Raw genomic sequence first — 15,000 nt, 5'->3', positions numbered from 1 at the left:
AAGAATCTGATCTTCAGGATCTTTTGAGGAGCTTTACTTTCACTCTTCCTCCGAAACATCTCACATCTTCTGAGCAGACTTCAGCTCTCCATCATTATATGTCTGATCATCTCAGTCTCATCTCACTCAGATATATTATGAGATATAGAGAGGCCCAGATATTTAGGTAATTTTATGTCAGTCTTATTACATTTTTTTCAGACTACATGAGCCATAAAATCCTGATGCATCAAAAAAACACTAATGTGACCCTGGAGCACAAAAATAAAATAAAGAATAAATTATATTTCCACTGGTTTGTTCTGATCGGACAGTATCTGTCTGAGATACAACTATTAGAAAATCTGGAATCTGAGGGAGGAAAAATTCTACATATTGAGAAAATCACCTTTAAAGTTAAAGTGCTTAGCAATGAATATTACTAACCAAAAATGAAGCTATGATATATTTACAATTTACACAAATACAATGTATTATTAGCTATTGCTACAAATACTGTATATCTGTGCTGCTTATGACTTTTGTGCTCCAGGCTCATAGAGGAACATTTTTTTGTAAAAAAAAAAAAAAAAAAAATATATATATATATATATATATATATATATATATATATATATATATATATATATATATATATATATATATATATATATATATATATTTATTTTTTTTTTTTTTTTTTTTACATTTATTTATTTAGCTTTCTACTGTTATTTTCTAAATCTTTAGGACTTGACAGGGTTATTGCTCTCACTCATGTTTACCGCGGCAGGAGGAGGAGGAGGAGGCTGAGGAAGAGTCTGAGGAGCACACACACTACAGCGTGAAGGAGCGTTCTCTGTGATCTGTGGAAGAGCTAGAGATGAAGACGGGTCTGGAGCAGCGGCTCTGTCTGAAGCTCCAGGAGAAGCTGAGGGAGATCTCAGCGAGAGAGCTTTGTGCGTCTCAGGAGTCGAAGGTGAACCGGTGGATGGAGGAAGAGCGGGATGGGATGAAGAACACAGAGGGTCTGCTAAACGCCGGTGAAGCTCAGACTCAGGAGGACACTGAGGAGGTTCTGGAGGCTCTCTAAGGGTTTCAGACACACACTACCCGTCAAACGTTTCTAAAACGTAAGATCTTTGATGTTTTTAAAAGAAGTCTCTTCTGTTCTCCAAGCCTGCTTTTATTTGATCCAAAATACAGCAGTGATATTGTGAATATCCTACTATTTAAAAATGCTTTCTATTAGAGTTTTAGCAGCATTACTCCAGTCACATGATCCTTTAGAAATCGTTCTAATGTTCTGATTTGCTCGTTTATTATTATGTCTAAAACAGCTAATTAGAAATTCATCTCAAATAGAAAGCCTTTGTAACATTACAAACATCAGTTTCGATCGATTTAAATGAAATGATTGATTTCTAGAACTCAAGCTTTTAAATTGTGTAGTGTATAATTTCACAAAAGCTTTTTATTTGAGATAAATGCTATTCAGCAGAGGATCCTGAAAGAATGCATTGATGATAATGATAAGGATCGCGTGACTGAAAAATCTGCTTTGAAATCATTTGATTTTAAAACATTTTCAAATATTTACACTTTATTCGTATTTACATTTTAAAGCAGACGCTTTTCTCTCGAAAATGAAGACGGTGGAAGCAATCGAAACCAACAGAAGAGCAGTAACACGCACACAAAGATGAGTCTCTTAGTGCAATATATATGCTTTAAAGAAAACAAGTAGAGAATATCAACAAAATTAAGAAACAAACAGAATAGAAAAAAGAAATCTAGTGTCAGAAAGAGAGCAAGAGAATGAATATGCCATTGATAAATGGTCAAGGCTGTGTTTTTTTGTAAATAAAACAGACAGACGGATCAAATAGAATTAGAGTAGATGTGCTAACGATGAAGGAGATGTGTCTTAGCTGTTTCTTGAAGAAGGTTAAGGACCGCTCGGATAGAGTTACACATAGAAAGCATCTATATTTTAAATACAAGTATCTACTGTTTTTGCTGTACTTTGAATCAAACAAGCAGCGTCTCGGTGAGCAGAAGAGACTCGTGAAAGATCTTACGGAGGTGTCCCACCTCTGCCAGAAGGGATCGTACTCCTCGCTGTCGTTAAAGCTCCTCCGCGTCTCCTGCACGCCGTCGCTCACCAAGTTAGCAAAAAACTGCGCCGCGAAATTCATCCTGGCCTCGCGCTGACATGAAACACGCTCTCTCCGTCCGGCGGTATTGTCCTCGTCCTGCGCAACATTAGCTGACCGCTCAGGGTTATTTAAGGAGGGATTATCCATAATCACACACCGGAGTGTCTCCGGCCCTCAGCCCTCCAGGACTCCACCTACAGCTCTATTCCTGTATCAGACCCGGGTTAAACCCGCCTCTCACGTGGTATAATCAGACTTTGTCCAGCAGAAAGTGTCCTCCAGAAGACCTCAAGCTCTGACCTCTAGGACAGGCCAAATCCTCCTCAGACCGGATCACAGATCATCGTTTATGATGCTCCAGACTTCAGAGCTCATGATATACCTGACAGCCTGGAGACTAAAGACACTGCATGGGGCAGGGATATTCTTTTTTATTACATGCCAAAAATATTTTGCGCATTTTCCGCAGTAAACATATCAAAAGGTATTTTTTGATTAGTAATATGCATTGCTAAGAACGTCATTTGCACAACTTTAAAGGAGATTTTTTCCTCAATATTTAGATTTATTTAGACTCCAGGTCTAATAGTCGTATCTCAGACAGATATTGTCCGATCAGAACAAACCAGACATCAGTGGAGAGATGATTTATTCAGCTTCGGATGATATATACATCTGGGTTTCATAAAAATCACTCTTATGGCAGCTCATTTGATCCTGAGAAGAAAAGCTCCTCTGGTTTCTAGATGATTTTAAACTAAATTGGTTACGTGACCAAAAACATAAGAAGAGTCCACTTTACTCCTCCTGTGATGAGGATCCATGGAATAATAAATACTTTTTTATGTTTGAGGACTCAATTACAGACAAATCAGAGTTTTAGTTCTTCATGAAGTTATGAGACCATACTCTTTACATGATTTCAGACCTGAGCTGGATGAGACACGTTTATTAAAAAAGTGGGAATGAGCCGAGTAAAAACTTTCATTTATTATACGTTTTTATGGAATTGTATTTTCCTGCAGGACTGATAAGAGGGATGCTCTGTGAGGTCAGATGCAGATTCTGTTTTAATCCTTCAGTTCACGGCGCCGTTCATTAAGTCCACGAGGCTCAGTTTATCCCTCACTTTTGGAAAACCATATTGTGAAAGCAGTCTCTTTTATATCCAAAGTCACCGTTTCAGAGAATTCACCACGTCCTGATATTTATGTACATATTTAAAGTCTCGCGCTCGCTTACAAGCGCTCTCCCCTTCAGTTAATACTGATTATAGTATACTCACTGAACGAGCGGTTGAACAGATCTGTGCGTCTCTGAAGGAAATGAAGGTGTTTTTTCTGTGTTCTGCTCGAGACTCCTGAATCCTGGTCTCTGTGGTCTTCTGGAGGCAATAACTACTTACAGTAATAATGTTATTTTCTGCAGTATCTAGTAGAATTACTAATAAGATTCCCCTTCACAAAACAGGTCGTTACTGGTTTTCATCAGTCATTGAGCATTTGTAATTTCAGATATAAAAATAGATTTTTAGTAACATTTTGGAAGACTTTTTGGAGAGAGACGCACTGCACACTTTTGTGGGGCATGAAAGAAACTTTTTATGGAAAGTAATGTGATGTACTTTTGATTTGAGACGTCTGGATGAACTGGTCCATTGAAGGTCAGTAGCAAAGACACTCATTAATGAAATTAAAATGAATAAATAAATCATATTTGTCTTATTTAACATATTTAACTCTTTCCCCGTTGTTTTTTTTTTTTTTTTTTTTTGTTAAACAGCATTTTTTAATTCGGTGTCCCTCAGAATATTTTCTGCTATGAATATATTATGCATCAAAATGATGAGCCTTTGTTTGTTTTATTATATCTCCATGAGTTCTTGTTTTATTACCATTTGAATGCAATTGTTTTTTTTATACCTAAACCTTCCCCTGACAGGAAACTACTCGCATTTTTAGATTTCCAGAAAACACCATTTAGTATGTTTCTTAAGTCTTTTGAATTATGGGAATAAACCACCTTCAAACTGTAATAACTGTGTCATACCCGTGTCATTAAACACATTTGTTTCCCATAAACACACACACACACACACACACACACACACACACACACACACACACAGAGATCATATTCACACACAGCGCTCTGCACTTAATCCTGATTTCTCTCAACATGGCAACCCCAGAGCTGTCGGTGAATACATGAGAAACAAACAAACTGCTTTTATACTTAATTGAAAAAGTAATGCATTACTTTACTAGTTACTTAAAAAGTAATCCGATTACCAAACTCATAATACTTGTAACGCGTGACCCCCAACACGGCTAATAATGACCGTTGGCAGAAAAGTAATCGTTTCTCTTTTGATAGGTGTAATTAATAAAAGTCGTTCTTGAGTAAGCAGCCTAGCGCTGGTCCGATCGCACACACACACACACACACACACACACACACACACACGCTTTGAGCACAAACACACACTTTATTATTCTGTGCCGGAGGTGGTAAAATAACACGACTCTCAAATACAGGTTTAAATGTAATAAAACAAAAAGGAATAAATCCCGCATCAAACTCGTGGTTGTATGGAGCTCGTAATGAAACGTTTCCTTCGCCTCTCTCTCTCTCTGTGTCCAGCGTGAACATGTGCAGACGAGATTTACAGCCGAGCTAACCCCAGACATCACACCTGACAGCTCCAATACATCACACAAAACTAACGAGGGCTGAGGACGATCCCAAAGCAGGATCGTTGCTGTCCGAGTCCGTCCCCCCGATGACCATTCCAGGAATCAGAAAAGCGTGAAGTCCAGCCAAGAGAGAGTCCATGCAGAGAAGGAGCCAAGAAAAACGCGCTCCGGCTGATTCGAGCTTCGGGACGGAACGAATCACGCAGACTTCGGGGGATCGGGTTTCCCTGAGAACAAACGGAGGAACCCATCACGGTTAATCAGGCAGATTTCAATCGGAGCGCAGAGGAGACGATAAAAGATAAGAGCGGCAAATCTCTCCATGAGATCAGCTATCAGAGTTATCTTCAGTGGCGTAAGCACCATTGTGGATCCTTCTCTCTTAAGGAGCTTTGCTCATCGTACACAGTAAACTTTACCCTTGAACACCTGAACTTTCACTCCGTTTCTTGCTGCAGTCTCCGGTGGTGACTCTTCACGGTAATCCCATTACAAATATTAACTAGGTTTGATTCCGACGGCAGACGATCAGCTTGATCAAACGTCCTGCCAGAGACGGCTCAGTAGAGTCTGATACCGATAGGACCATAACCTCTCTATGAGAACCATAACAAGAAACAGATTTTGGAAACTATAAATCTCTTTTAAATATGAAGATGTCGAACAGCAGATTTATGAGTTACTCCAATTTTGTAATTTTGTAATTTTGACTTGCATGTGTGTGCTTTATTCATTTTTTCTTTATGTAGTTTAATGGCTGTCTCAATAGTTTAATGTTTTCTACTGGTTCATAAAAAAAAATATGCGAACCTGCTAAAAAAGTTCTGGTCTGAATCAAATGAGTCTGAATAATGATTCGTGAACCCTCATATCAGATCAGGGGCCGGCGGCATTCTTTAAGACTGTTCAAAATATGTTCAATTCAAACATACAGACTAACTACCCTTTGGTTAACAGCTGGTTGATCAAACTAGTTCTTAAGACACTGTCCTAACATAGTGGGCAAATGATCTCTGTGGATCACGAATCATTTGATTTAGATCAGGGTGGTTTGAATTACTTGATTCCTATCGGGACATTCAACTCGCAAAATGATTCGTTATTCTGCTTTGAAGTCCCAAACTGAATTATCTGATGCACAATACATGAAGTTTCGAATAAATCAAATGATTCGAGATCAGATTAGAAGGCTTTATAACAGTGACTCATTTTGTGACAATTGATTAAAAAAACTCCTTTCTCCATCACTACGTACTTTTTAAAATCATTAAAAGTGAAGTCAACATTTGAAGATATTTTGCTCTTTTGAATCTCTTGAACTGAAGGATGGAATTCACTAGTTTGAATCACTTGGAGCGGTTCCAGCATAAATGACTCACTGAATCAATTTTTCTGTTCCGCATTTTAAAGACAATAATTAATTGTATTAATTGTATTAATGGTATAGGGTTGTCCTTTTTAAATCAATATGATACATGAGTTAGCCCAGATTTATCAAAAAGTGGTCTGATTATTACCTGAAACATGTAATGTATATGTGATGGGTTACATTAATAAGTGTGATGTCATTGGAATCAGTGACGGAATACAATTTATGTAATTATGCTCAGCACTGACTGTGTGTTTCAGGAGAATTCACATGAAATTATGTGTGTGTGTGTGTGTGTGTCTGTGTGTGTGTGTGTGTGTGTGTGCGTGTGTGCGCTCATGTCTCATTAGAGCTGCTTATCTTCAGACAGACGTCCATTACCAGCTGACCACACACACTCCAGTCCAGTCTAATCCAGACCGACATGTTTACCATCATCCACTGCCCTAGGATCACCCTGAACAGGTGTGTGTGTGTGTGTGTGAGTGAGTGTGTGTGTGTCTGTGTGTGTGTGTGTGTGTGTGTGTGTGTGTGTGTGTGTGTGTGTGTGTGTGTGTGTGTGTGTGTGTGTGTGTGTGTGTGTGTGTGTGTGTGTGTGTGTGTGTGTGTGTGTGTGTGTGTGTGTGTGTGTGTGTGTGTGTGTGTGTGTGTGTGTGTGTGTGTGTGTGTGTGTGTGTGTGTGTGTGTGTGTGTGTGTGTGTGTGTGTGTGTGTGTGTGTGTGTGTGTGTGTGTGTGTGTGTGTGTGTGTGTGTGTGTGTGTGTGTGTGTGTGTGTGTGTGTGTGTGTGTGTGTGTGTGTGTGTGTGTGTGTGTGTGTGTGTGTGTGTGTGTGTGTGTGTGTGTGTGTGTGTGTGTGTGTGTGTGTGTGTGTGTGTGTGTGTGTGTGTGTGTGTGTGTGTGTGTGTGTGTGTGTGTGTGTGTGTGTGTGTGTGTGTGTGTGTGTGTGTGTGTGTGTGTGTGTGTGTGTGTGTGTGTGTGTGTGTGTGTGTGTGTGTGTGTGTGTGTGTGTGTGTGTGTGTGTGTGTGTGTGTGTGTGTGTGTGTGTGTGTGTGTGTGTGTGTGTGTGTGTGTGTGTGTGTGTGTGTGTGTGTGTGTGTGTGTGTGTGTGTGTGTGTGTGTGTGTGTGTGTGTGTGTGTGTGTGTGTGTGTGTGTGTGTGTGTGTGTGTGTGTGTGTGTGTGTGTGTGTGTGTGTGTGGTACATATTTTATTTGTCTCTAACTGATCATTGTCTCAGTGGTTTTCATCTCTTTGGTTTCATACCACAACATAAGTACTTTTATACTCAGATTTGTGTGTGTGTGTGTGTGTGTGTGTGTGTGTTTAATATTTAATATGCATTCATTTTTAAAGCACATGTACAATTTGATTAGCTAATCAATGGCTCAGATAAAAACTCTAAAATCTGCTGAAGCTGGTTGCCTTAAAATTTGACTCAACTTTTTTAATGTTTTATATTCACTGAAACTTTAATAAAAAGTGCTTTAGAAAGTGTGTATTTATATTATTGCTATATTTAGTCTGCTCCTTTAAACACACTGATTTAAAAAGCAGGGATCATTACATAATCTATAATATATCTGAATGATTTCTTGAATTATTGGATAAGAATAACATCTTTTATCTACTGTATTAAAGCACAAGGAATGAATGAGAAAACCAGCATCCTATTCCTTTATATACCAAAAACAAAATCCGAAAAAAAAACGAAGCAATAATAATAATGATGATAATAAGTATAACGAGGTACAGAATGAGCAGAGTCTCTCTGTGTGGAGTTTGTATGTTTTCTCTGTTGATGTTTGATTTCTCTCACAAGTGTGTGTGAATATGAATGTGTGTGATGGACTGGTCGTCCTTGTGACTCTATGAGATCTGGATCAGCTTCCAGTTGAAATTACATTTAGTTGTGTTTTAGATCATTATTATTAGTCTTTTCAGCTTGTAGAGTATGAATGACATTTTGAAAAATGTGGTCATTGCATGCATTTTATCTGAAAGCAAGAGACTTCTGTATCTCTGAGTGTGTGAACGGATTTAAAAATGTTGCGTCACTATTAAACAACGCTTGTTAACAACTGAAAAAAAACCCGGTAAAGTCACGTGATCTTTAATCGTGGTCAGAGAAGCGGACGAGTGTGTTGTTGATTTCAGTAAATGTTTTGTCCGTTCAGCTGAAGAAAGTCACGCTCTGGGCTGGAGTTTGTGTCTTCATGTTTCTGTGTGTTTGGCTTCGGTCCTGCTGGAGAGCGTGAAGCAGACCCACCCGCTCTCACACACACACACACACACACACACACACACACACACACTCCTCCTCCAGATACAGAACACTTTTGTTCAGTGTTTTGATCGGCAGCGCAGTGAATCTCTTCAGAGCTCCAGTCAGAGGTCTCTCTTCTTTCTGAGGGTCTCTTCATCAGTGTCTGACAGACGTCTCTCTCCCGCAGGTCTGTCATGACGCCCGTGGCTCTTCTGCTGCTCCTCATTGGTCAGATCTGTGCAGGTAAGACACCTGATTGGCTGAAGGTCGTGTGAGTTGGGTTTGATAGACGACGGTCTGTAGTTTATGAGTTTGAAAGGCAATCTTTGTGTTTGAGGATCATGATGGCGTTTTCAGATGGTTCTCAGGGACCTTCAGTGTGTGTGTGTGTGTGTGTGACTAGAACATCTGGTTCTGATTTGGTGTGTGTTGAGGCTGACAGAACCGCACAAACACATGAGATTTCTCACATGAACTGCTGGAGTCTGTCCAGAACCCGAGGCTCGTCTGTATCTTCTGTATCTTCTGTATCTTCAGTGGAAGGATTGATCACGATTAGTGTGATGTGTGTGATCTCACCCTCATGGAATGAACACACACACACACACACACACACACACGCTCTCATTTTCTCTTTTTATTGGCTCAGGAAACTCTCCATCAAGCCCAGAAGAGTTGAACTAAATGAATGTGTGGCATTACTGCTTCATCAGCGGCTAAAGAACCAGTTCATCCTAAAAACCTCCTTCTGCTGGTGTCACTCAAACCCGCTTGACTTGCTTTCTTCTTCTTCTTTAAAATATTTACTATTTTTAATATAAAAAAGGGGGATAATTGAGGTGGCATTTCAAATGACATAAGTGTGTTTGTTCATGATGACTACAGCCGTCAAACGTCAGTGTTTACGAGGACTAGTCCGTTATTGTTTGTATTGAATTGTACTCATCTATAATTGTTGTTTGAATTTTACTTGAACTATTTATTTGAGTTGTATTTTAGTGTTTTGGCTATTAGAAAGTGGTGTTTAAAGAAACGTATTAGTGTTGTTAAAGTATTAGAGCTAGTGCATGGATGATGTTTAGCTGTTGTGTTCTGAAGGACAAGGAAAGTTACACGGGTTTGAAACGACAACCAGAGATTTTTGGTGAACTTTTCTGTACAGAATCAGTCCGTTTTTCTTGAACCATTATTATTGTTTTGTGGGTCTGTAGATTTGTGAAATAGATTGACCTGGAATCAGTTTTGGGGAAAATTACTTGCATTACAATAAACCATATTATGAATTAACTAAATATTAAAAAAAAAAAAAACATTTGCATTATTTTAGTTTTTTTATCTGACCTGATGATCCTGTTCTATCTTTTCTATCTATTCATGCAAGTTTCTGTGAAAGAGCTTTACGTTTTAAAGAAGAACTTGTTTTATTAAAAACAAACAATCAAAGATTTAAAAAGAAATCATTAATTTATATACAATTTATCATATAATTTATATATCAAGTCATCATTATTTATATACAGAGAGTTCTATGATGTAAATTGTGTCAACGCAGTTTTACAGTATTAAACCGGAAAATAATATGATGAAATATATTTCTTTAATCTGGCCTCATCACTCATCAATTTAATGCATTACTTTCTGCAAAAAATAAATTAGTAGCAATACAATGTTGTAATGCATTACTTTTAAAAGTAACGTCAGCTGTGTACTCACTCACGGTTTTTCAGGACTGAATAACTCAGAATTTGTCTTGAAAAATTAAACAGTGCTTTCCTACACTGTAAAAGAAATCTGGGTCCAGATTAGAAACTCTGGACTCTTGTTCAAATCAACTTCTTAGCAACGAATATTACTAATCAGAAGTTTTTATATATTTATGATAGGAAATTCACTAAATATATTCATAGAACATGATCTTTGCTTAATATCCTAATGATTTTAGCATAAAAATATGTATGATTTTCCCCATACAGTGTATTGTTGTCCACGTCTGTGCTCCAGAGACACATCTATCTGTGCTGTCTCGATCAGATCAGATCTGTGAATCGTGAGCAGCAGATGAAGTAATGTCTGCTGGAGGCCGATGGAGAAGTGTGTTTAACATCCTGCAGCACTTACACAGAGGATCTATTAAAATGCTGCTCACGACGGGATGTTTAATGCAAAAACATCAAAGACTGTGGAGGTGGGATTCCTTCGGGAAAACTCGTGAAACATAACGAGGCCTGAGAGCGGAAACACTCCTGTGAAAGCTGTGTGAGACACGTGTGTGTGTGTGGGTGTGTGTTATAGAGAGTGTGTGTTATAGAGAGCGTGTAAGAGTGTGTTATAGTAAGAGTGTGAGAGTGTGTTATAGAGAGTGTGTGAGAGTGTGTTATAGTCAGAGTTTGTGAGAGTGTGTTATAGTGAGAGTGTGTTATAGTAAGAGTGTGTTATAGAGAGTGTGTGAGAGTGTGTTATAGTGAGAGTGTGAGAGTGTGTTATAGTGAGAGTGTGTGAGAGTGTGTTATAGTGAGAGTGTGTTATAGAGAGTGTGTGAGAGTGTGTTATAGTGTGTGATAGTGTGTTATAGTCAGAGTGTGTTATAGAGAGTGTGTGAGAGTGTGTTATAGTAAGAGTGTGAGAGTGTGTTATAGTAAGAGTGTGTTATAGAGAGTGTGTGAGAGTGTGTTATAGTGAGAGTGTGTTATAGAGAGTGTGTGAGAGTGTGTTATAGTGAGAGTATGTTATAGAGAGTGTGTGAGAGTGTGTTATAGAGAGTGTGTTATAGTCAGAGTGTGTTATAGAGAGTGTGTGTTAAAGAGAGTGTGTGCGAGTGTGTTATAGTGAGAGTGTGTGAGTGTGTTATAGAGAGTGTGTGTTAAAGAGAGTGTGTTATAGTGAGAGTGTGTTAAAGAGAGTGTGTTATAGTGAGAGTGTGTGAGTGTGTTATAGAGAGTGTGTGAGTGTGTGTTATAGATAGTGTGTGTTATAGTGACAGTGTGTGAGAGTGTGTTATAGTGAGAGTGTGTGAGAGTGTGTTAGTGTGTGAGAGAGTGTGTGAGTGTGTTATAGAGAGTGTGTGTTAGTGAGAGTGTGTGAGAGTGTGTTATAGAGAGTGTGTGAGAGTGTGTTATAGTGAGAGTGTGTTATAGAGAGTGTGTGAGAGAGTGTGTTATAGTGAGAGTGTGTTATAGTGTGTGTTATAGAGTGTGTGAGAGTGTGTTATAGTGAGAGTGTGTGAGTGTGTTATAGAGTGTGAGTGTGTTATAGATAGTGTGTGTTATAGTGACAGTGTGTGAGAGTGTGTTATAGAGAGTGTGTTATATAGTGAGTGTGTGTTAGTGTGTGAGCGTGTGTTATAGAGAGTGTGAGAGTGTGTTAGAGTGTGTTATAGTGAGAGTGTGTTATAGAGAGTGTGTGAGAGTGTGTGTTATAGTGAGTGTGTGAGTGTGTTATAGAGAGTGTGTGAGAGTGTGTTATAGTGAGAGTGTGAGAGTGTGTGTATTATAGTGAGAGTGTGTGAGAGTGTGTTATAGAGAGTGTGTGTTATAGAGTGAGAGTGTGTTAGAGTGTAGTGTATAGAGTGTGTGTGTATAGAGAGTGTGTTATAGTGAGAGAGTGTGTGTGAGTGTAGAGAGTAGAGAGTGTGTGTGTGTTATAGAGAGTGTGAGTGTGTGTTATAGTGAGTGTGTGTAGTATAGACAGTGTGTGAGAGTGTGTTATAGTGAGAGTGTGTGAGAGTGTGTTATAGAGAGTGTGTGAGTGTGTGTATAGAGAGTGTGTGTTATAGTTATAGAGTGTGTGTGTGTTATAGAGTGTGTGTTAGTGTGTTAGTGTGAGAGTGTGTTATAGAGAGTGTGTGTTATAGAGAGTGTGTGTATAGTGAGTGTGTGAGAGTGTGTTATAGAGAGTGTGTGTTATAGATAGTGTGTGTTATAGTGACAGTGTGTGAGAGTGTGTTATAGAGACTGTTATAGTGAATGTGTGTGTGAGCGTGTGTTATAGTGAGTGTGTGAGTAAGAGTGTTATAGAGAGTGTGTGAGAGTGTGTTATAGTGAGTGTGTGAGTGTGTTATAGAGAGTGTGTGAGAGTGTGTTATAGTGAGAGTGTGTGTAGAGTGTGTTATAGAGAGTGTGTGAGAGTGTTATAGAGAGTGTGTTATAGTAGAGTGTGTGAGAGTGTGTTATAGTGAGTGTGAGAGTGTGTTATAGTAAGAGTGTGTTATAGAGTGTGTGAGTGTGTTAGAGAGAGAGTGTTTATAGAGAGAGTGTGTTATAGTAAGAGTGTGTGAGAGTGTGTGTATAGTGTGTGTGTGTGAGTGTGTTATAGAGAGAGTGTGTGAGAGAGTGTAGAGTGTTATGTGTGTGTTATAGTGTGTTATAGTCAGAGTGTGTGTATAGAGAGTGTGTGAGAGTGTGTTATAGAGAGTGTTATAGAGAGTGTGTGTGTGTTAGTGTGAGTGTGTATAGAGAGTGTGTTATAGAGAGTGTGTGAGAGTGTTATTATAGTGTGAGAGTGTGAGTGTGTGTGTGTGTGTGTTATGTGTTATAGTGAGTGTGTGAGAGTGTGTTATAGTGAGAGTGTGTGAGTGTGTTATAGAGAGTGTGTGTTATAGAGAGTGTGTGAGAGTGTGTTATAGTGAGAGTGTGTTTATAGAGAGTGAGTGTGTTATAGTGAGTGTGTTATAGAGAGTGTGTGAGTGTGTTAGTGTGAGAGTGTGTTATAGAGAGTGTGTGTTAGAGAGTGTTATGTGTGAGTGTGTGTGAGTGTGTTATAGAGAGTGTGTGAGAGTGTGTTATAGAGAGAGTGTGTGAGAGTGTATAGAGAGAGAGTGTGTATAGTGAGAGTGTGTGTTATAGAGAGTGTGTTAGTGTGTGAGAGTGTGTTAGTGTGAGTGTGTAGTGTGTTATAGAGAGTGTGTAGTGAGTGTGTGAGTGTGTTATAGATAGTGTGTGTGTTATAGAGAGTAGTGTGTGTGTGTGAGAGTGTGAGAGTGTGTGAGAGTAGTGAGAGTGTGTGTTATAGAGAGTGTGTGAGAGTGTGTGAGTGTGTGTGTTATAGTGAGTGTGTTATAGAGAGTGTGTGAGTGTGTGTTATAGAGAGTGAGTGTGTTAGAGAGTGTGTTAGAGTGTGTTATAGTGAGAGTGTGTTATAGAGTGTGAGAGTGTGTTATAGAGTGTGTTATAGTGAGTGTGAGAGTGTGTTATAGAGAGTGTGTGAGAGTGTGTTATAGTGAGAGTGTGTGAGAGTGTGTTATAGTGAGAGTGTGAGTAAGTGTTATAGTGAGAGTGTGTGAGTGTGTGTTTATAGAGAGAGTGTGTTATAGAGAGTGTGTGTTATAGTGAGAGTGTGTTATAGAGAGTGTGTGAGAGTGTGTTATAGAGAGTGTGTGTGTTATAGAGAGTGTGTGATAGAGAGTGTGTGAGTGTGTTATAGTGAGAGTGTGTTATAGAGAGTGTGTGAGAGTGTGTTATAGTGAGAGTGTGAGAGTGTGTTATAGAGAGTGTGTGAGAGTGTGTAGTAGAGTAGTGAGAGTGTGTGTGAGTGTGTTATAGAGAGTGTGTGAGTTATAGTGAGAGTATAGTATAGAGTGTGTGAGAGTGTGTGTTATAGAGAGTGAGTGTGTGAGTGTGTTATAGTGAGAGTGTGTAGAGAGTGTGTGTTATAGAGAGTGTGTGTTATAGAGAGTGTGTGAGAGTGTTATATAGTGTGTGTTAAAGAGAGTGTGTTATAGTGAGAGTGTGTTAAAGAGAGTGTGTTATAGTGAGAGTGTGTGTGTTATAGAGAGTGTGTGTGTGTTATAGATAGTGTGTTATAGTGAGAGTGTGTGAGTGTGTTATAGAGAGTGTGTGTTATAGAGAGTGTGTGAGAGTGTGTTATAGTGAGAGTGTGTGAGTGTGTTATAGAGAGTGTGAGAGTGTGTTATAGTGAGAGTGTGTGAGTGTGTTATAGAGAGTGTGTTATAGAGAGTGTGTGAGAGTGTGTTATAGTGAGAGTGTGTTATAGAGAGTGTGTGAGAGTGTGTTATAGTGAGAGTGTGTTATAGAGAGTGTGTGTTATAGATAGTGTGTGTTATAGTGACAGTGTGTGAGAGTGTGTTATAGAGACTGTTATAGTGAATGTGTTAGTGTGTGAGCGTGTGTTATAGAGAGTGTGTGAATGTGTGCTATAGTAAGTGCGTGTTATAGTATGTAAGTGTGTGTGTGTGTGTGTGACATGAGCTCTCTGATTAGTGTGTTTTTGTGTTTCTTGTGTCCAGATGATTATGTTCATGTTCGAGGAGAATCTTTGATTCATTTCCAGCAGCGCTCCCCAGAAGCTGATTGATGTTTAATGTGTTTTGCAGTGACTGTAATTCATGTGTTACTGTAACAGAACCGTGTGTGTGTGTGTGTGTGTGTGTGTGTGTGTGTGTGTGTGTGTGTGAGACAGAGATGAGCGGCCGCTCTAACGCCTGTCAGGATCAGAAGTCTCTTCATGACCGGATGGACGTGGTAGAGAAGGTGATCATGGGTTAATGTTCTTTCAGCATTAATCAAGCATCATAACCTCAT

At 39.0% G+C, this 15,000-nt stretch overlaps 1 protein-coding gene and 1 long non-coding RNA gene across 2 annotated transcripts in view; one reads left to right on the top strand and one right to left on the bottom strand.

Annotated features, from left to right (window-relative positions):
- Nucleotides 1-2,088, top strand: part of LOC122357128 — a 5,385-nt gene extending 3,297 nt beyond the window's left edge. Inside the window, exon 3 of the long non-coding RNA XR_006252426.1 lies at nt 730-2,088. This is a non-coding gene — a long non-coding RNA (uncharacterized LOC122357128). The remainder of the gene's footprint in view (nt 1-729) is intronic.
- The window catches only part of LOC122357127 (L-threonine ammonia-lyase), a 13,520-nt gene extending 9,369 nt beyond the window's left edge, over nt 1-4,151 (bottom strand). The window contains exon 1 of the mRNA XM_043256395.1: nt 2,074-4,151. Coding sequence (XP_043112330.1) covers nt 2,074-2,285 — 212 coding nt within the window. The 5' untranslated portion in view covers nt 2,286-4,151. The remainder of the gene's footprint in view (nt 1-2,073) is intronic.
- Between the last annotated feature and the right edge of the window lie 10,849 nt (nt 4,152-15,000).

This window comes from Puntigrus tetrazona, chromosome 13 (assembly GCF_018831695.1).
Source record: "Puntigrus tetrazona isolate hp1 chromosome 13, ASM1883169v1, whole genome shotgun sequence".
In the NCBI taxonomy this organism is placed as follows: domain Eukaryota; kingdom Metazoa; phylum Chordata; class Actinopteri; order Cypriniformes; family Cyprinidae; genus Puntigrus; species Puntigrus tetrazona.
Note: the sequence above shows the minus strand (reverse complement) of the source record. Positions and strands in the feature narration are given on the sequence as shown.